Below are 22,462 nucleotides of genomic sequence, written 5' to 3' on the forward strand. Positions count from 1 at the left end.
CAAACCAGCCTACCTACTTTCCTACCTTCCTACCTACCTACTTTCCTACCTTCCTACCTACCTACCTGTCCTCTTAATTAAAATATTACACTAAGATTAACTTCTCTCTCACGAAGAACTTTTTTTTTTCATTTTAATCTGTTTCTCTTGACGACGATGCTCAGCGTTGAGACAGAGAGAGAGAGAGAGAGAGAGAGAGAGAGAGAGACGGACGGGGGGAAAAGACAGACCAACAGACAGACAAACAGAATTAAGTGAAAAAGTTAAAGAAAAGAAAGAAAGAAACGAAGGCCCGTATTCTCATCGGTCAAGGAATCTCCCTCAACATCTTTTCCTAAGCGACTTATTCTGTTTAGCACACCATACTGACCATATCCGTGTAACATAAATCCTTCTAATATCGCCATACTCTTTATAGGTAACGTACAAGGGGATATCACTCAGCCATATCCAAGAATAAATCGCTAAGGAAGAGGTGTTAGGGAGCTTGCAGAATAATAGTAATAAAAATAATGATAATAATAATAATAATAATAACAGGGTAAAAGATGTAGAGTATTTTTTTTTTCTGCCACTGAGCTTTGTGAAATAAGGTGAAAAAAGGTGATAATTGAGCCAGGTAAAGGTGAAAGGAGTATTTAAGTGATCGTTGGTGTAAGAGAAGAAATATACTGACGAACAATGCAAGGTACCTACTTTTACCTAGTCTCCTACTTACAGATTTCCCTCTCCCTATATTGATCTACTTACCTACCCGCCTACCTACCTGTTTTCTTTCCTACCTTCTCCCCCCTCCCTACCTACTTACCTCTCCTCCTTCGTATCTACTTACTTATTTACTTGCCTACCTACATAATCCACTTCTTACCGACCTGCCTACCTTGCATCTTCGTTCATATCTACCTACATATGTACCCACCTACCTAATTATTTCCTTACCTACCTATTTACCTACCTACCTGCCTACCTACGTCCATTTCTACCTACATGCCTACTTTCTTTTCTTAGTATCTACCGACATACATACCTCCCTCCCTCCAGATCTACCTACTTACCTTCCTCCCTCCCCATACCTCCCTACTTACATACCTTCCTCCCTCCATATCTACCTACTTACCTACCTACCTACTTCCCTATCTACCTACTCACCTTCCTCCTTCTATATCTACCTACTGACCTACCTACCTACCTCCATACCTCCCTACTTACATACCTTCCTCCTTCCATATCTACCTACTTACCTACCTACCTACCTCCATACCTCCATACTTACATACCTTCCTCCTTCCATATCTACCTGCTTACCTACCTACCTCCATACCTCCCTACTTACATACCTTCCTCCATAGCTGCCTACTTACCTACCTACCTACCTACCTCCATACTTGCTAACTCACCATCCTCCTTCCATATCTACCTACTTACCTACCTACCTACCTACCTACCTACCTCCATATCTACCTACTCACCTTCCTCCTTCCATATCTACATACCTACTACTTCCCTACTTACCTGCCTACTTACCTCGTCTTTCAACCTACCTACCAGCCTGCCTACCTACTTTCTTCTCGCCCTCCTTCCCTCCCTCCCTCCTCTTCTCCTTTCCTCCCTCCCTCCCTCCCTGGTTTTGGATATCGGCCATAAAACCTCTCTACTTCCTCTCTCTCTCTCTCTCTCTCTCTCTCTCTCTCTCTCTCTCTCTCATTCCTTCCTCCCAGGCTATTTCTTTTCTTCCTCAGACTTCCTTCTTTTCTCTCCCTTTTTCCCTCCTCCCACTCTCCCTACGCTTCCTTCCTCCCTCTCCTCCCTTTCTCTCCCCCTCCCCCGCCCTCCCTCTCTCCCGTCTTCCTCCTTCCTTCCTCCTTCATCCTGTTTATAGAACTTTAAATTTTTTCCTTCCCTCCTTCCCTCCCTTCCTTCCTCCCATCTCCTGTAGCATTTCACCTTTCAACCCTTCCATCTACCTGCTCACCTGCCTGCCTACCTATCTGTCAGTCTGTCTATCTATCTGTCTGTCTATCTGTCTATCTATCCATCTACATATCTGTCTATCTATCTGTCTATCCACATATCTGCCTACCTGTCTGTCTGCCTACCTACCTGCCTATCTACCTGCCTGTCAACCTGCCTGCTTGATTGCCTGATTGTTTATTTACCTACCTACCAGTCTACCTTCTCTCTCTCTCTCGTTTTTCGTCCTTCCTCTGTTTTTTCTCTCCCTCCATTCTCTCCCTGCTCCTCCCTCCGTTTTTTCTCTCCCTCCATTCTCTCCCTGCTCCTCCCTCCGTTTTTTCTCTCCCTCCATTCTCTCCCTGCTCCTCCCTCCGTTTTTTCTCTCCCTCAATTCTCTCCCTGCTCCTCCCTCCGTTTTTTCTCTCCCTCAATTCTCGCCCTGCTCCTCCCTCCGTTTTTTCTCTCCCTCCATTCTCTCCCTGCTCCTCGCTCGTGTCACCCTTCTCCCTCCCTCCGAAACCACTCCCCGTGAAAGAATAAAAAATAATTTAATTCTTCCCTTCCTTTGATGATATGGAGGACGAGAGAGAGAGAGAGAGAGAGAGAGAGAGAGAGAGAGAGAGAGAGAGAGAGTGGACATGAACCTGAAAGAAAGTTGAAAATGTGACGAAAATATACACATACATACATACATACACATATATACATACATACATACGTACGTACATAGTTTCATACATGTACATAGCTTTATTTGCAGTCATGTACACTTGGAAGACATACGTACACTGCCTATGTATACACGCGAGAATAATGTTTACTTACACGTGATGGCTCAGGGAGGGAGAGAGAGAGAGAAAGAGAGAGAGAGAGAGAGAAAGAAAGAATTAAGAAACTGATGAAAGAAGAAATAATAGAGGCGGCATAGGAAAAAGTATATAAACTAAAATAATGAGAGAGAGAGAGAGAGAGAGAGAGAGAGGAGGGGGGGAACGCTGAGTGGGATTATATCAGGAACAAGGTGATTAAGGATTAAAGTTAATTAAGTTGCATCATAAATTGTTGGTGGAGAGAGAGAGAGAGAGAGAGAGAGAGAGAGAGAGAGAGAGAGCATCATCCCTAAACATAACTCCCATCAGCACTGTTTATTCCAGGACAGGATTACCGCTTTGATATGTGCACCCAATGAATTTAAAATAAAGTTAGGCTGTTTGCTCAGCTGGCATGAGCATAAGCAAGGAATAGATGTAGATAGACTGCTGGAAAGGGGGTGTATGTGTGTAAATGAGTCGGGTGTATGTATGAGTCGGGAATGTATGTATGAGTCGGGAGTAATATTGAGTCTGGGGTGTACTCTATGTACGAGTGTGAAAGATGGAAGAAGCGTGGTATTGGTGATGATAATATTTACTACAGTCATCCCTTTCTGGTCTGACCCTGCTCTTTATTTTATTTATCTCTTTTTATGTAAGAAATTTAAGGAAAGTCAAGAAATAAGTTACATAAGAGTGGCCATACTAACGCTCCCCTTCCCCTCCTTCAGGCATTTTCTGATGTGTTGCGGGGGACGCCAAGGTTATCCAAGTCTACCCTACGTCATCCATCCATTTTCTATTCCCACTCGGCAGTCCCCGCAACACACACTATATCGCCATCTGTGTGTGTTATTTCCCCACCAGCTGTCCCCGCAACACACACTATATCACCATCTGTGTGTGTTATTTCCCCACCAGCTGTCCCCGCAACACACACTGTATCGCCATCTGTGTGTGGTATTTCCCCACCAGCTGTCCCCGCAACGCACAGTGTATCGCCATCTGTGTGTTCTCGTTCGTACAGTAATACGGAAAAGACTGAAGGTAATTTCTGCTGTCGACTGTACCAGGAAAATGGTTGAATATGGTAAATAAATGAGATACAAAGAAAGATATGGAAATAGAGGAAGCTAAGGAATTGACAGGGGACTGAGTGGGCGTGTTTACGGAGAAGCATAGGGCAAGGTTTTTCTTTTTCTTTTTTCATTGTGTGTGTGTGTGTGTGTGTGTGTGTGTGTGTGTGTGTGTGTGTGTGTGTGTGTGCAAATTTAACAGTCCCATCCCTGAGGTACAACAGTTCTAGTACATGCCAGACACCTCCATTTATCACCCATTGACGCCAGTACCCACCGTTCATAAGGAATCCATGCTAGGGCTAGGACTTTCACTCAAAACTAGTACAGTGAAGTTACCTAGTGTTTTTTATGATGTAGATGAGTCTAGTGGAAATTAACTGATTAGCGAAAGTCGAATAATTGAAGTGTTCCTTGTCCCAGTACGAAATAAAATCCACGTTTTTTGGTAACAGACAAGGGGTGCCATATTCTCTCCTCTCTCTCTCTCTCTCTCTCTCTCTCTCTCTCTCTCTCTCTCGCTCTCTCTCTCTCTCTCTCTCTCTCTCTCTCTCTCTCTCTCTCTCTCTCTCTCTCTCTCTCTCTCTCTCTCTCTCTCTCTCGCTCTCTCTCTCTCTCTCTCTCTCTCTCTCTCTCTCTCTCTTTATCTGATTGCCTCTACCAGGTGTATGTGTAGCGTGTCTAAATTAAACAAAAAAAAAATAATAAATAAATAAAAACATGTGCACTTGGTGAGCTCTTTGCACTATATATATATTTTTTTTCTTTTTTTTTTTCTTTTTTTTTAGAGCCAGCCTCACCCCATCTTTAGGTGGGAAAGGACCAGAGTTAAAAAAGTCTTCACCCCACCCACCCCTCACCCCAGGAGGCGGAAAGGGGGAGGGGGGATAATGATGGAGGGAGAGAATGAGAGAGGAAAGGAGGGGGGAGAGAGTGAGAGCGGAGGAGGAAGACTGGGAGGGAAAGAGGGAGATTATTAAGGGTTGGGGGAGAAGGGAGGGAAGGATGGAGGGAGAGATGAGAGGAAAGGAGGGAGAATGAGGAAGGGAGGAAAAGTGGGAGGGAGAGGGAGACTTAAAAGGAGGGAGAGAAGGATGGAGGGGGAGATGAGAGGAAAGGAGGGAGAATGACGGGGGGGAGGTAGAGGGGGAGGGAGATTTTTAAGAGATGGAGGGAGACCAGGAGGAAAAGAAGGAGATAAGGAGGGAGGGGAGAGACGAAAGCAGCGATCATGAATGAGAGGGAGGGGAAGGAGCAAAGAAAATGGGGAGAGGTAGGGGGGAAAAAAGAAAGAAAAAAGCAACGAAACAAACGGATGAAAAAAGTGAGAGAGAGAGAGAGAGAGAGAGAGAGAGAGAGAGAGAGAGAGAGAGAGAGAATGAAAAGACCCCATAAAAAAAAACGAGACATAGAAAACGCTTACTTTTAATACCCCAAACTAAAACATTTTCACCTCGATCGGAAAATACAAGAGGCGCGTAATTAGGTCAGTCTTGCATAAATGTTTTCGAAATGGTGTGCATTTTTAATTTATACATTTTGAGGACATTTTTATTTTTGTATTTGAATTTTTACCCTATTTTTTTTCATTAATTGGTTTGGGAGAAGTGTAATATATATGTTTTTATTAAGCGTTTCGAGTTTTCTTTTCGGAGAGAGAGAGAGAGAGAGAGAGAGAACAGGATATGAGGGAAGAAACAAGTTAAAAGGAATACACGATGAGAGAGAGAGAGAGAGAGAGAGACAGACAGACAGACAGACAGACAGACAGACAGAAAGAGAGAGAGAGAGAGAGAGAGAGAGAGAGAATAGGATATGAGCTAAGAAAAGACTTTCAAGGAATACAAGAGAGAGAGAGAAAGAGAGAGAAAGAAAGAAAGAACAGGATATGAGCGAAGAAACAACTTTCAAGGAATATAAGAAAGAGAGAGAGAGAGAGAGAGAGAGAGAGAGAGAGAGAGAGAGAACAGGATATGAGCGAAGAAATTGACGACTTACAAGGAATACAAGATGAGAGAAAAAAAAAAATATTGAGAGAGAAAATATTGTATGTTTATTTGAAGCAACATAGGAAAAAGAACTGGAAATTTAATCATCAGAAAAACGGAAAATATAATAATCAGAAAAAACGGGAAATATAATAACAAAAAACGGAAAATATAAAAAAAAAACGGAAAAAATAATATTAAGAAGAAAACGGGAAAAATAATAATAAGAAAAAACGCATACCAGATGTACGTAGATCCGGGTATGAAAAAAATATATATGAAATCCACCTCCAATAATATTAGTAATTGGATTTTTCTTAAGTCAAAATTCATGTATGCATTTCACGTGTGTTATTAAAGAGGAGGTTTTTAGTCTTGGGTTATGGGTTATTATTATTATTATTATTATTATTATTATTATTATTATCATTATTATTATTATTGCTGGTTATTATTACTACTACAAAAGTTATTATTATTGCTGGTTATTATTACTACTACAACTGTTATTATTGTTATTATTATTATTATTGGTAGTAGTAGTAGTAGTAGTAGTATTGCTGGTTATTACTACTACTACAACTGTTATTATTATTATTATTATTATTATTATTATTATTATTATTAGTAGTAGTATTGCTGGTTATTACTACTGCTACTACTAAAACTACTACTACTGCTACTACTACTACTACTACTACTATTATTATAATTATTATTATTATTATTATTATTAGACTTTGCGCCATACAAGCGTGTTTCCTGTTCACCGTTAACCCTCTCTTGACCGAATTAAGTCTGCTGTTTTCTTTCTTTTTTCCTTTTTTTCTTTTTTTTCGAACGCCAGATGAATTTAACTAAGGGTGAATAGAGAAGCCTGAGTTACGTATTGTTTTATGGTATTTTGGCAGGCTGTACTCATCATCATCATCATCATCATCACCACAATCATCATCATCATCATCATCACCATCATCACCTCCACCACCAGCACCATCATCATCATCATCATCATCATCATCATCATCACGCCTTAGACCGCCACTACACAAGAAAGACCTCTCATTTTTTCAAGTATTTGCTGTCACCCGGTTGCATCTTATCCTCGTAATGCTGAGAATTTCACCTCTTCATCTTTCTTTTTTCTTTTTCTTCCTCTCAGTCTCAGCTATGCCACTCAGCCACCTTGCTTGCCAATATGTTACGTGCTTAATACCACCTGGGATCCATACTCGTTTCTCTCTCTCTCTCTCTCTCTCTCACGTAACATAATCCTTTCCATTCTCCTTTGGACACCTTAACTTCTCATCACAATATTTTGGTAGGGCCGTCCACTCATTCGATGTAGAGCTACGTGTACCTTAAAGTATTACGCAGATTAGTATTTTAGGCCAAGTTAAAGTTAAAAGAGTGTATCATAGCCTTATTTTCTTTATTTTTGGTGTCCCTAATGGATATCTGAAACGAAGGCATAAATAAAGGAAAGAGTTGAGCTCATTAGGGTTCAAGTTCAAGGATTATTGCTACGAAATGCCGCTCAGGGATGAGTCACTGGCGAGTCTTGATTTTAATGCTTACTTACCTGCGTAGCTCCGGTCCCCTGCACCCCTGATAGCAAAAACAAATAGATAAATAAAATAAAAAGTAAAGTTGGTTGGATGGATGGATGGACGGATGAATGGATGGATGGATGGATGGATGGATGAACATGCAAAATAAATCGTTTAAGATGTGCTAAGTAAAGGCAGGCCATTCCCGACACACACACACACACACACACACACACACACACACACACACACACACACACACACACACACACACACACACCTTACCAAAGCCACCCATTTTATCTCTGTCCTTTCTCATTCTACTTCTCATCATTCTTCATCACTTGGGAATTCATGTGTTCATACATTTTTCACTCTCAGTCTTGCAATCTTCCTTCTGTTCTCCCTCTTTCCTTCTTCGTTATTTTTACATTTCAAGTTTTCTTCCCATCCTTCCTTTCTCCTCTTTTTTTTTTTCACTCATACTCTCAGTGTCTTTCTTTTCTGTCTTTTTTTTTTCTCTCTCTCTCCTTTCTACTGTATCTTGTTCCCTTCTTTTCCATTCTTTCCCCTTTTCCTTTTCATTCTCATTTTGCTTTCTCCACCTTTTTTTTTTTTTTTACCTGTCATTACCTTATTTTTTTACCTGTCATCACCTTTTTTTTACGTGTTATCTTTTTTTTTTTACCTGTCATCACCTTTTTACTACCTGTCATCACCTTTTTTTCCCACGTGTTATATCTCACCACCACCCGACCCTCCGAACACAAACAAGCCTCATATTTACGGGTTATAATCCAGCCTCCTAAGCCCACCAATACACGACCCGGAAATCGAGGCAAAGAAGCGTTGTATATATGTGCGTTGTGTTTACGAGGGATCCCGCTGTGTGTGTGTGTGTGTGTGTGTGTGTGTGTGTGTGTGAGAGAGAGAGAGAGAGAGAGAGAGAGAGAGAGAGAGAGAGAGAGAGACGTACCCCCGACTGATCTGAATATTTGAGCTCAGTCCAGCGTGATCACATTAGGATCAACATCTTATGGACGTGATCCGTGGTCCTTGTTCCGCGTCCGTGAACGTTCGATAAAGGAAAAAAGACTGAGAAGAAGAGGAAAGACTGTGAAGAGAAAAGACTGAGAAGAAGAGGAAAGACTGTGAAGAGAAAAGACTGAGAAGAAGAGGAAAGACTGTGAAGAGAGAAAAGACTGAGAAGAAGAGGAAAGACTGAGAAGAAGAGGAAAGACTGTGAAGAGAGAAAAGACTGAGATGAAAAGACTGAGAAGAAGAGGAAAGACTGAGAAGAGAAAAGACTGAGAAGAAGAGGAAAGACTGTGAAGAGAAAAGACTGAGGAGAAAAAGACTGAGGAGAAGAAAAAATGCTGAGAGAAAGATTAAAGATTGAGAAGAGAAAAGACTGAGAAGAGAAAAGACTAAGAAGAAAAGACAGAGAAGAAGCCATTGATCAGTTCCGTGCCCTTGTCCGTGTACGTGGTAGTGAAAATCGAGTGTATAACAATAGTCAGAGGCGTGTCCGTGGTCCTTACTCCGTCATGGGGCTGAAGAGGTTGACCTAGAATTGCCTTTATAATACGTAGGTCAATAGGAACGCGTCCGTAAATTTTCATCAATGTCCTCTCATCATTTTTTTTTTGTAATAAAAGAGCAAATATACATACATACATACATTCATATACGTAAATACATACATACACACGTACATCATTCATACATACGTACATATGTACATACATACATACATACATATACGTAAGTACTCTACATACATACATACATAAATAATTCATATATACGTACATATACATACATACATAGACACATACAGAAATACGTACATAAATACAGGCAGAATAGATGAAAAGACAAACACAGAACAGGGAGCAAACATACATACATACATACGTAATAAGCAAAATGAACAGACAGACAGACCAACAGAATGAGATGAAAAGCGACACACAGACAGAAAGGAGTAAAAACAGTTAGAGAGAGAGAGAGAGAGAGAGAGAGAGAGAGAGAGAGAGAGAGAGAGAGAGAGGACGAAGAGAAAGACGAAGACTCGGGGAGGTAAGAATATCGGGGAAGAGAGATATCTGATAAAGAGCGAGCGAGCGAGCGAGCGAGCGAGAGAGAGAGAGAGAGAGAGAGAGAGAGAGAGAGAGAGAGAGTAAAGAGAAAGGAGAATATAAGAGAACAGAGAAAACAGAAATAGCCAGGGACAAGACGAAAGACGTGCCTAAGATTCAGAGAGGGAAAAATGGATAAGAGAGGACGAAAAGAGAGAGAGAGGGGAAGGGAAAGCGAGTGAAGATGAAAGAGGAAGAGGGGAAGTAACAGAGGGAAGAGGAGAGATAAGGGGAAGAGGAGAGGGAAGGTGGAGGGAAAAAAGGTGACTACGCAGAGGGGAGAGAGAGAGTGATTGATTGCCTCGTTGTGGATTTTAATATACAGGTGCTGGAGAAACTGGTAGGTGTATAACAGGTGTATTTTTTATGTCTGTCTGATGGACGAAATAATAGATAAATTTCATAGACGCGATGGACAGATAGATGCATTTTTTTTTGACGTGATAGATATTGATACATTTTTATACAAGTACATGTTGTGTGTCTGTTTGTATGTATTTATGAATATGGATACCTGTATGAATGTATGCATGTATGTATGGATGTTTGTATGTATGAAGATGGATACCTAAATGTATGTGTGTATTCGCATTTATATGTATGTAATGAATATGTATGTATGTATATGTATGTATGTACCTGAATATGTGTATGTATGTATGTATGAATCTGTATGTACGAAAATGAATGTATATATGCATGTATTATTTATTTAGAAATGTTAATATCTCATAACGTAAAAATTGCTACAAACACTGTGAGGGGGCCTGAGAAGAAGCTATTCCAATTTGGTGTCGATCCATCAAAGGTAAAGGTCAGAGGTCAGGGTCAAAGGTCGAGAGGGGCGTCGCTGTCCTCATGTAAACATTCCCTGTAGAACTGACCTGGGAGTGGGTCATAGGAGCCCTAATATACTATAGTTTATTCGTCTTAACTTGGCCCAGGTTTTCATTCCTCGGCAACTTCTTTCACGTAGCTCAGTGGCAGGAAAGGACAGTACTGTGGCATGCATCCTATTTTTAGCACTTCTTCGTGACTAATTCTTGTGTTAGTCTGTTGTTATAACTCATCACTCAAGATGGAGGGATGGCAGTTTTAGGTCAAGGTATAGTGAGTAGAGTATTGTTATTAGGCCTCTTTTGGCCGAGACTATTACAATTACTACCGCCGCCAAGGAGGTTATGTTTTACCCCGCGTTGGTTTGTTTACCTGTTTGTCTGTCTGTTAGCAGGATTACTTTAAAAAAAATTGTGAAATTTTGTGGAAGGGTGGGCCATGGACCTAGGAAGAAATTAAATTTTGGGCCGGATTCGGATCCGTAGTAACCCGCACAATATCTCCAAAAGTTCCCAATGAATTTCAATGAAATTTTGTGGATAGGTGGGCCATGAACCAAGAAAGAATTGCTTAGATATTGAGGCGGATCCGAATCAGGATCCTATATCCACGGATCTGTTAGCATGATTACTCAAAAAGTTATGAACAGATTTTGATAAAAGCTTGTGGAAGACTGGGTCATGGGCCAAGGAAGAAATGCTAAATTTGGGGGCGGATCCGGATCCTGTTGCAATATCCACGGATCTGGATCCGGATCTTTTTTAATGGTATTGGCGGAGGTCTGTGCTGTTTGAGCAATGATGATGATGATTATTATTATTATTAACGTCAGGTAATTATATTCACCTGCGAATGAGTCATAGGAGCCTGGGAATTAGTATATATATATATATATATATATATATATATATATATATATATATATATATATATATATATATACAGTACAGTATATATGAGAATTTATATATGTAATTTTATATGGGTATGAGAATGGAGGTGGGTAAGGAACTTCGTCTTAGTGGTGAAAAATGCATAGTAATTAAGTGGAACAGAGATATATGAAATTCCTCTCATGTTCCCTCCCTCTGCCCTTCCTTCCCTCCATCATTCTTCCCTTCCCCTTCCTCCTTCAGTATTACATACGCACATTCGTTCATACATACCTACGTACATGCATATATTTATCACCAATCCATCCATCCTGTTTTCTCGTCATTTATCAGTCCATCCAACCATCGATCCCTCCCTCCCTCCCTCCCTCCCTCCATCAGTTCATCCATCCATCCATCCTTCCACCTCGTTCATCCTTCCTACCATCCTTCCACTTCCTCCATCCCTCCTTCCACTTTTCAGTCCATCCTTCCATCCATCCCACCTCCCCCTTGGTCCATCCATCCTTCCATTTCCCCATCCATCCATCCATCCATGTTATACTGTACATAACATATTTGTCACCATTCCATCCATCAGTCTTCCTGCCATTCATTTTTCCATCCATCCATCCATCCTTCCATCCATCCGTTCTTCGTCCATCCATCCATCCATCCATCCATCCATCCAACTATCTATTCATCCCCTTTTCCTTCCATCCATCCATCCACTCATCCATCCATTCATCCATCCATCCATCTATCCATCTATCACCTTTTCCTTCCATTCATCCATCCATCCATCAACTCATCCATCCATCCATCCATCCATTTCTCTCTCGAGCGTCCATCGTCGCTACTAATATCAATCTCAACCTGACACTGATTAGATTATAACTCTCTCTCTCTCTCTCTCTCTCTTTCTTCCTCCCTCCCTCTCCCTTTCTCACATTCCACCTCCCACCCTCCCTCCCTCCCTCCATTTTATTACCTCTCTAGGTCTAATCCTTCCTTTGATTAGATAGACTGTAGATTAAGGCAGCCGAGAGAGAGAGAGAGAGAGAGAGAGAGAGAGAGAGAGAGAGAGAGAGAGAGAGAGAGACTATATCTTCACGTAATATTGTTAGGGTATTGATTGTACTGAGAGAGAGAGAGAGAGAGAGAGAGAGAGAGAGAGAGAGAGAGAGAGAGAGAGTATTTTTTCACGTAATAATGTTAAGATTTATTTTTAGATCATGTTTCGTTTTTGTTTTTATTTTCCACATAAAACCATCCACTTGACTAATTTATCACCTGATTATTATTATTATTATCATTATTATTATTATTACTATATTATTATTATTATTATTATCATTATTATTATTATTATTGTTATTATTATTTTCATTATTTTCATTATTATTATTATTATAGTGATTTACGTCGACTGTGACATATTTGGTGACACTAGTTGTATCTACCTGCCTATCTATCTATCTATCTATCTATCTATCTATCTACAGTATATTTATTTATTTATTTAGGACTCACGATTTACAACCCTAACTAAAGATATAAAAAACTAAAAAAAACTTCCTTAACCACTTCACTGCGAGGACGATTTAGCTTTTTTTTACCTTCTCGTGCTGAAGAGGTTAATTGGTAGGAGATTCCCGTAAAAAAAAAAAAAAATGAAAAAATCGGTGAATAGAATCGGTAAAACATTTGAAGTCGGTGAATAAAATCGGTGTAAATAATAATCGGTGAATAAAATCGGTAAAATAATCGGTGAATAAAATCGGTAAAACATTTGAAGTCGGTGAATAAAATCGGTGTAAATAATAATCGGTGAATAAAATCGTTAAAATAATCGGTGAATAAAATCGGTGTAAATAATCGGTGAATAAAATCGGTGAATAAAATCGGTGTAAATAATAATCGGTGAATAAAATCGGTAAAATAATCGGTGAATAAAATCGGCCAAAAAAATCGGAAAATAAAATATGTAAAAAAAAAAAAAAATCGATGAATAAAAAAAAATGTAATTAGTCAAGAAAGTGATGAATAATGAATAAAAATGACAAAAAATAATGAAAAGAATCGAAAAAAAAAGTTAATAAAATCGGTCCGGAATCGGTGAATAAAAAAATCGGTAAAACAAAGAGCCTTAAATTAAACGGTAAATAGAATAATAAAAAAAAAATACGTAAATAGAATCTGTGAATAGAATAAATCAATCAGTGAGTAATCTTAAGTGTATACCTGTGTACACCAAATATACTGGTGTGAAACTGTCTCTCTCTCTCTCTCTCTCTCTCTCTCTCTCTCTCTCTCTCTCTCTCTCTCTCTCTCTCCTCCTCCTCCTCCTCCTCCTCCTTCTTCTTCTTCCATTTTCTCTTCTTCATTTTCTACTTCTTCTTCTTCATGTTTATTGTTGTTGTTGTTTACTCTTTGATGTGCGCAATATTCTTAAAAACTTTATTTAATTATTTTGTTATTTTTTGATTTATTTCCACATATTTGTGAGGTGGAGCCAATATTTCGGAGGCATGGGAAATGTCTTGGCCTATGTCTTAAGTCTTTTCATCCATCTTAAAGTCTTCCTCTTCGTACATTTTCCACCCTCCATCCCGACCCACCTAACCAACTCCTTACGTAACATCTTCCGCGTCTCCGCCAGTGGGCTGCCGGCTGACGCTCTGCCTCTATCCACGTTAAGACTATCACCTACCCTACCCTACCCTACCGTACCCTACCGTACCCTGCCCTACCGTACCCTACCGTACCCTACCCTACCCTGCCCTACCCTACCGTACCCTACCCTACCCTGCCCTACCCTACCGTACCCTACCCTACCCTCCCCACCTGCCCTGTTATTACGTTCAGTGTCATTGTGTAGTGGCCACTGGCAGAACGGATGCTGGTTGTGGTAAGGTGTTTTGGGGGAGGATTTCGAGTCATTTATTTTTTTTTCGTTTTCCTTTTTATATATTTAGTTTTGTCAATTTTGTGGAGCTTACATTAGGTGTAGTGTATTTTTTGTTTTAATTTATCAGTTTTAGCGGTTATGTGTAGTTATTGGTGTGTTCTGTGGTTTGCTGATGATTGTGTGTGTGTGTGTGTGTGTGTGTGTGTGTGTGTGTGTGTGTGTGTGTGATATAACGTTGGTTGTTATTCTGTGAGTATTGGATTTCAAAATTGTCTTTTTGCTTCTCCTTCCTTCCTTCCTTCCTTCCTTCCCTCCTTCGTCTTAACTCTGTCCCTCTTTCCTTCATTTCCTTTTATCACCTTCCTTCCATAGTCGGCTACTTGCTTTCCTTTTTCCTATCATTCTTTCCTTCTCTTTCTTCCTTCCGTCTTCCCTTCTTACCTTTTCCAGCCTTCTTCTGTTTCCTCCATTCATCGTTTATTTCTTCCCACGTCCTTCCCACCATTCTTCTAAGTTTCCTTCATTCTCCTCCATTCTTCCCTCCCTCCTTCCTCCGTCCCCCCCCCCTCAACTCTTCCCTCGTTCCGGCTTCCTTCCTTTCCACCTCCCTGCATCTTTTCACCTTCCCTCCCTCCCTCCATTCTTCCCTCCCTCCCTCCATTCTTCCCTCCCTCCCTCCTTCCTGCTTTCCCTCCTCCTCCCTTCATACTGCAGTCTCACCATTCTTCTTTTCTCCTTCCTTCCCTCCCTCCCTCCTTCCTTGTTTCCTTCCTCCCTCCTTCACTCACCCCTCCTTCTCCTTACAGGTGATATAGACAGACAGATGCCAAGATGGGAGGCCAGCAATCCACACCAACTAAAGATGAAGATGGTAAGCAATGTTTATTTTTATTTCCTTTAATTTTCTCAAATTTTTAAAAATCTCCCTTCATTTTCCTAATTGTTTTTTTTATCATTTTTGTCTCCTTTTTTTTCATTTTACTTTCATATGCTATTTTTCCTTCTGCTCTCTTTACTTTTCATTTCCTTCCTTTCTCCAAATTTGCTCTTTCCTTCGTTGTGTTTTCCTTTAGATATTACTTTTATTCGTTATTGTTTTATTTCTGGGATTTATTTATTTATTCAGTTTCCCTTCGTTATTATTATTTAACCTTTATATAATTTTCCTTCGTTATTTTTAGTCATTTATTGTAGTTTCCTTGGTTATTTTTATGAAACATTTATCTCATCTTTATTCACATTTTCTCTTTTCTGTATATTGGAATTATAAAGTCTTCATTTTCTTTTTCTTGTTTTTCTTTCACTTGTTTTTATTGTTTTTGGTACATAAAGAGTGTAAAGCTTCTCTCTCTCTCTCTCTCTGTTAATATGATTTTTCGATGTATTTTTTGCCTGTGTGTTTTTTTTAATCCTTTCATATTTTACTGTTTGTTTTTTGTGTGATTGTGTTATATTTTACTGTTTGTTTCTGCGGTTGTTTCTTTGTTTATTTTGCTGTTTGTTTGTATATTTTACTGTTTGTGTTTTGTTTGTGTTTATCTTACTGTTTATGTTTTACTTGTTTGTGGTTACTGTTTGTGTTTTATTTGTGTTTATTTTACTGTTTATGTTTTATTTGTGTTTATTTTACTGTTTATGTTTTATTTGTTTGTGTTTACTGTTTGTTTTATTTGTTTATGTTTACTGTTTGTTTTATTTGTGTTTATTTTACTGTTTATGTTTTTATTTGTGTTTATTTTACTGTTTATGTTTTATTTGTGTTTATTTTACTGTTTATGTTTTATTTGTGTTTATTTTACTGTTTGTGTTTTATTTGTGTTTATTTTACTGTATGCTTTATTTGTTTGTGTTTACTGTTTGTGTTTTATTTGTGTTTATTTTACTGTTTGTGTTTTATTTGTGTTTATTTTACTGTTTGTGTTTTATTTGTTCCTTTATTTTAGTCTTTATTTGTTTGTCATATTTTATTTGTTGTTTTTTATTTATTTTTTCCTTAACAGAATCCAAGGCAGTCACGACCGAGATGCTTAGCGGGTGAGTTGTGTGTTTGTTTGTTTGTTTGTTTGAAGGGGTTAACATCTTCACTACCATGACGTATTTTAGGCTATTTTCCATTTTCCTCACCCCCAGACGATTTTTTTTTTTTTTTTTTTTTTTTTACCATGGAGAGGCCATTTGTAGTGAAAGGGTTGCCAGAAGCCTTTATTAACCCCTTCTTCGTCCCATTACCCTCCCAAGGCTGAATGAAATCGTCTGAAAGGAGTAGGAGTAGCTTTGTAATGTGTGCCATAGGGGGGAAGTGGTCTGCTGTGTGTGTGTGTGTGTGTGTGTGTGTGTTCGTCTGAAAGTAGTAGGAGTAGCTTTGTAATGTGTGCCATCGGGGGGAAGTGGTCTGCTGTGTGTGTGTGTGTGTGTGTGTGTGTGTGTGTGTGTGTGTGTGTGTGTGTGTGTGTGTTCGTCTGGAAGTAGTAGGAGTAGAATTGTAATATGTGCCATTGGGGTGAAGTGGTCTGCTGTGTGTGTGTGTGTGTGTGTGTGTGTGTAAATCAATTCTTAATTCCGACAGCCAATTACTTCTAAGATTGCTTCTAAATCCTGACCCGGATTAATAGTATTAGTTATCTCACAGTAAGACACTTTTACTACAAGGACGATTCTCTCTCTCTCTCTCTCTCTCTCTCAGCCATCAAATATATGTAGTTCTCTTTTTTTCCCCCCGGGATTTTTGTGTTTTTTTTTTTATATATACAATTTTTCACTTTGGTTTCAGTCTCCAATTACCTGTTTTCGAAATACCTAATCACCCAACCTCACCTGGCCTAACCTCACCTGTCCTAATCTCACCTGGCCTAAATTAACCTTGCCTGATGCTGCCCTCCATCCTCTCTCTCTCTCACCTGCCTTCACAGTTTCCTGGATAATATTTCATGACAAAATCCACTATTGTTTATAATCATTTGCAAACATATTTATCAGAGAACCAAGGATAGTGTGAGGTATACTGACTGGCAGAGGTGAGATATGCTGACTGACAAAGGTGAGGTATACTGACTGGCAGAGGTGAGACATACTGACTGGCAAAAGTGAGACATACTGACTGGCAAAAGTGAGGTATACTGACTGGCAATGATGTATACTGACTGGCAAAAGGGAGGTATACTGACTGGCAGAGGTGAGGTATATTGACTGGCAGAGGTGAGATATGCTGACTGGCAAAGGTGAGGTATACTGACTGGCAAAAGGGAGGTATACTGACTGGCAAAAGTGAGGTATACTGACTGGCAAAAGAGAGGTATACTGACTAGCCAGAGTGAGGTATACTGACTGGCAAAGGAGAATATCAAGATTTCATATATACACTTTGCAATAAAATCAGTACTAATCTCTTATTGTTAAATTTATAAAAGTAATAAGCGTTGTTTTCATTATATATAAATTCTACAGCAGTCCATCCTAATTGGTGAATAAACGAAAATGCTGAATTGTTTTTATTGTGAACACTGGAGGTAGGTTAGGCTCCCCACCATCCACTCACTTGATGTAGTGTTGCCTTCATTGTTCACTACGGTGGATGGTAACCAGATTTAAAAATTACGCCTGATTGTTTAGTGGAATAAGATGCTTCGACCGGATAAGACCTACGAGGGTTGGAATCTGCCAATAACAATGCCACGCTGGACAAAACATAATGCCACTCAGGACAAAACCAAACCAATCACCCTCGTCTTAAAATATCTGGAATGAAGAGCGTAATCCCTTCAGGCCTCTACGCTCCAGAAGGGACAGTAAATAAATAAATAAATAAATAAATAAATAAAAGCATGGGTGATGGAGATGCACATGATTTATTGTGAAGATGCAGAAGTTTCGGTATCGTGAAAGTAAAGACGACTGCCACGTGTGTTTATAATTTCTCTCAGTGGCGCGTAAATTACCTCCACTTTGCCATAACACAACACAGCACAGCACAGCACAACACAGTACACATCACATCATATCACAACACATCACAGCACAACAATACATCATATCACAGCAATACATCAAATCACACCACACCACACCACATCATACCAGAGCCTCCACACGGGGTAATTATGGTGGATATCGTTACTCAAGGTGGCGGCAGTAACGTAACCTTATCTACGAAGGCCATAATTACGAGTTAGATAAGCGAGTTGGTGATAAGGAACAGTGGAGGTGTGAAAATGTCGACCGGCCTGAAATACGCATTAGCCCACTTAAGGCTCTGGTTATGCTCCGTTAGTAACCCGTCCCCGTCCCGGAGGGGCTCGGGAACGGGTATTGTTTTCACTTGGTTTGTCTGTCTGTCTGTCTTTCTGTCTGTTAACAACTTTACGTGACAACTAGTGGTGCGATTTTGACTAAAATTACAGGGATGATGGCCTATGACCTTCTGATCACCTGATTAGATTTTAGGCCAAACTGGGCCAAGGCCCAGGCTGTAGCCCCCCTCCCCCGCCCCCGAAAAAAAAGTAGTTTTTTTCTCCATGCCTTCTTTCAAATTTGTCATATCAACGTAAAACCAAAGCCTAAAGGTGTATCTTTCAAATCTGCATCCTATAACATGCCTCATTACATCAGGGGGGGCCACCCCCCTAGTTAGCGGTAGGGGGGTCAGTGTCAGGTGGGGTCGGACCTAAAATTTCAAATGGGCATAAAATCGTCAATTTTCACCCGATTTACTCCAAATTTGATATGTGACATCTTTGACTAGATATCCTGTTGTGTTTATACGTCAGCACTAAAATGACTGCCGGGGACGGGTTTGCTGTGCCTTGGCACCGCTTCTTGTTTTCATTATTGTTCAAACTTAATTGGGAAGACATGTGATTCCCCGGCTGTACTTCCAAGGGTTGCATATTGGTCCTGTGTGTCACTTGGATATGTACTGTTCTTTTTAACGGTCTAAAATTACAATCTCCACTTTGGATGCTCCTTTAACAAGCGATTAACACTAGACGAAGATGCTAGTCATAAAGAAGTGCTATGGAAAGGATATAGAGCGCTAGTCTTGTCATAATCTGCCATTGATATATGAGAATCTTACAAGTGTACAAGAGGTATTGTTCTTACATAATTAGACCCCAAAGGTCTCATATAAATAGCTCCCTTGTAACGTAATATTCGAATAAACATATATATATATATATATATATATATATATATATATATATATATATATATAATAGTTTAAATGCCTGTGTAATCGTTTCTGATCTCAATCCCCATGTAATCGCATATTTTCTGAGTTAATACCCATATTGTCCTCTCTGATGTTACTAAATCCCCTTGTAACCGTGTCTGATCCCATTTTAATGCCCGTATAACCGTATCCAATCCCACTTTGTGTCTGATCCCAAGTTAACCCCTTATAACCTATGATAATCCCACTTATTCCACTTGCTACTCTGTCTAATCCCACTTAATCCCCTTGTAACCCTGCCTAATCCCACATGAATCTCCCCAGGTCGGATCAGATGTCACGGAGCAGGTCGTGTATTGTGAGCATGTTGAGTGAGAGTCTTAGGGTGCAGAGCGACCTCACCCATTCGCTCCATAAGGTGAGTGGACGGTTATACACACTCATTCATCCATACATACAGTTATTCACCCACCCACACCGTCATTCATCCATACACGCAGTTATTCACACAGTCATTCATTCATCTACTCTGTCATTCATTCATCTACCTAGTTATTCATTCATCCACCCAGTCATTCATTCATCCACCCAGTCATTCATTCATCCACCCGGTCATTCATTCATCCACCACGCAGTTATTCCATTTATCCACTGCCCACTTCATTATTCACCCATACATTCATTCATCCATCCATCCACACATTCATTCACTCACCAACACATTCATTCATCCACCTAAACATTCATCAGTCTGCCTGCACATTCATCCACGGAACTACACATCCATCCACCAGCACATTCACTCATCCACCTTCAATAATTCTCATCCTTTCAATACTCTGTTCACTTAAACTAGGCGTAAAATTGCCATCTCACCTTGAATGATAAGTGATTGACACGAGAATATGGTGCTAGTCACGAAGAAGTGCCACGGAAAGGATGTAGAACCGTAGTACAGTATTAATCTTATTCTGAGCTACGAGAAATAGGATGTAAAATGTTGTGATTTGTCGCCAAGACTTTTTAAACGATTATATGATTGATTCTCTCTCTCTCTCTCTCTCTCTCTCTCTCTCTCTTTCGGGGATAATCTTGGCTGTCTGGGCGGATGTTATGAACCAAGTGACTCTATTGCTTTCAGATTTTGTTGAGCAAAATTCTCCTGTTGACGGTAAAAAAAGATAACTAACTAAATAAATAAATAAAAGCCTCTTGCGTTATCTTCTCCAGTTCCTAAATGAAATTGCTATCTGCATCATTTTGTCCTGCTTGTAAGTAAAAATGGCAGTTGTGTGACCCCTTCTTGACACACACACACACACACACACACACACACACACACACACATACACACACACACAAATGAAGTGGATGCGTGCTTCAATGACCGGCCTCATGTCTCAAGCTGCTCTTCATTGTGTCCGATTTGTTGTCGTGAGGCGGAAAATAAGACTGAATTCTGTCCCTTCACAACGACGACGTCTAGTATGTGTGGTAGTGCAGGGGTGTATTGTTTTTACTTCTGTGTGTGTGTGTGTGTGTGTGTGTGTGTGTGTGTGTGTTTGAAAACAGCAAGTTACAGTATAACAGTTAATAGAGTTTGAATTAAACTTCGTGGAAGGGGAGAGGGTCAGGCGAGGAAGGGGAGAGAGTCAGGCGTGGAAGGGGTGAGAGCCAGGCGTGGAAGGGATGAGGGTCAGGCGTGGAAGGGATGAGGGTCAGGCGTGGAAGGGATGAGGGTCAGGTGTGGAAGGGATGAGGGTCAGGCGTGGAAGGGATGAGGGTCAGGCGTGGAAGGGATGAGGGTCAGGCGTGGAAGGGGTGAGGGTCAGGCGTGGAAGGGATGAGGGTCAGGCGTGGAAGGGATGAGGGTCAGGCGTGGAAGGGATGAGGGTCAGGCGTGGAAGGGATGAGGGTCAGGTGTGGAAGGGATGAGGGTCAGGTGTGGAAGGGATGAGGGTCAGGTGTGGAAGGGATGAAGGTCAGGCGTGGAAGGGATGAGGGTCAGGTGTGGAAGGGATGAGGGTCAGGCGTGGAAGGGGTGAGGGTCAGGCGTGGAAGGGGTGAGGGTCAGGCGTGGAAGGGATGAGGGTCAGGCGTGGAAGGGATGAGGGTCAGGCGTGGAAGGGATGAGGGTCAGGCGTGGAAGGGGTGAGGGTCAGGCGTGGAAGGGATGAGGGTCAGGCGTGGAAGGGATGAGGGTCAGGCGTGGAAGGGATGAGGGTCAGGCGTGGAAGGGGTGAGGGTCAGGCGTGGAAGGGATGAGGGTCAGGTGTGGAAGGGATGAGGGTCAGGCGTGGAAGGGGTGAGGGTCAGGCGTGGAAGGGGTGAGGGTCAGGCGTGGAAGGGGTGAGGGTCAGGCGTGGAAGGGGTGAGGGTCAGGCGTGGAAGGGGTGGGGGTCAGGCGTGGAAGGGGTGAGGGTCAGGCGTGGAAGGGATGAGGGTCAGGCGTGGAAGGGGAGAGAGCCAGGCGTGGAAGGGAAGAGGGTCATGCGTGGAAGGGGAGAGAGTCAGGCGTGGAAGGGGTGAGGGTGAGGCGTGGATGAGGTTGGTTATTATTTTCCTGTGTTATTATTTTCTATACATTATTTTCCTGCTTCATTATTTTTCCCATTTATTAATTTCCTGTTTTATTATCTCCTCGGTTGATTTTATTTTCCAGGCGGCTTAATTTTCTTGGCCTGTTATTTTCCTTGTTCATTATTTTCCTGGCCCTTTCAGCTGGCAGAACTAGGGAACACCGAAGCCCTAGAGAACAAACTGAAGAACGGCGAGGACGTGAACCAACTGGACGGGGAGCAGCTGGCTGCCCTGCACCACGCCGCGCGGCTCAACCAGCTACCTGCGGCCAAGCTCCTTCTGCAGTACCACGCCGTTGTAGACATCAGAGGACCCGACCAGCGCACACCACTGCACTATGCCGCCAGGTGGGTAGGTGGGTGGGTGGGATGTTAACCCTCTAAGAACCACATAAATCTTAGCCCTCCATTGGTCAGAGGGTTAAATTGTATAGAGTTACCTCTCCTGGTTGAAGAAAGCATTTTTTTGGGGGGGAGTGAGGGGGCTAAAGCAAATCCAAACACCGTAGAACTGATAGGGATAAAACAAGGTAATTGGACTGAAACAAGGGTGTCATGTGGTACTTAAATCTGCGC

At 41.0% G+C, this 22,462-nt stretch overlaps 1 protein-coding gene across 1 annotated transcript in view; it reads left to right on the forward strand.

Annotated features, from left to right (window-relative positions):
• LOC145402200 (uncharacterized) overlaps nucleotides 1-22,462 on the forward strand; it is a 92,829-nt gene that overhangs the window by 46,074 nt on the left and 24,293 nt on the right. Inside the window, exons 4-6 of the mRNA XM_080274319.1 lie at nucleotides 17,117-17,154; nucleotides 19,632-19,725; nucleotides 22,029-22,234. Coding sequence (XP_080130445.1) covers nucleotides 17,117-17,154; nucleotides 19,632-19,725; nucleotides 22,029-22,234 — 338 coding nt within the window. The remainder of the gene's footprint in view (nucleotides 1-17,116; nucleotides 17,155-19,631; nucleotides 19,726-22,028; nucleotides 22,235-22,462) is intronic.

The sequence above is a fragment of the Coenobita brevimanus genome, chromosome 57, assembly GCF_032717465.1.
Source record: "Coenobita brevimanus isolate Jiangsu-jjx chromosome 57, ASM3271746v2, whole genome shotgun sequence".
In the NCBI taxonomy this organism is placed as follows: Eukaryota; Metazoa; Arthropoda; class Malacostraca; order Decapoda; family Coenobitidae; genus Coenobita; species Coenobita brevimanus.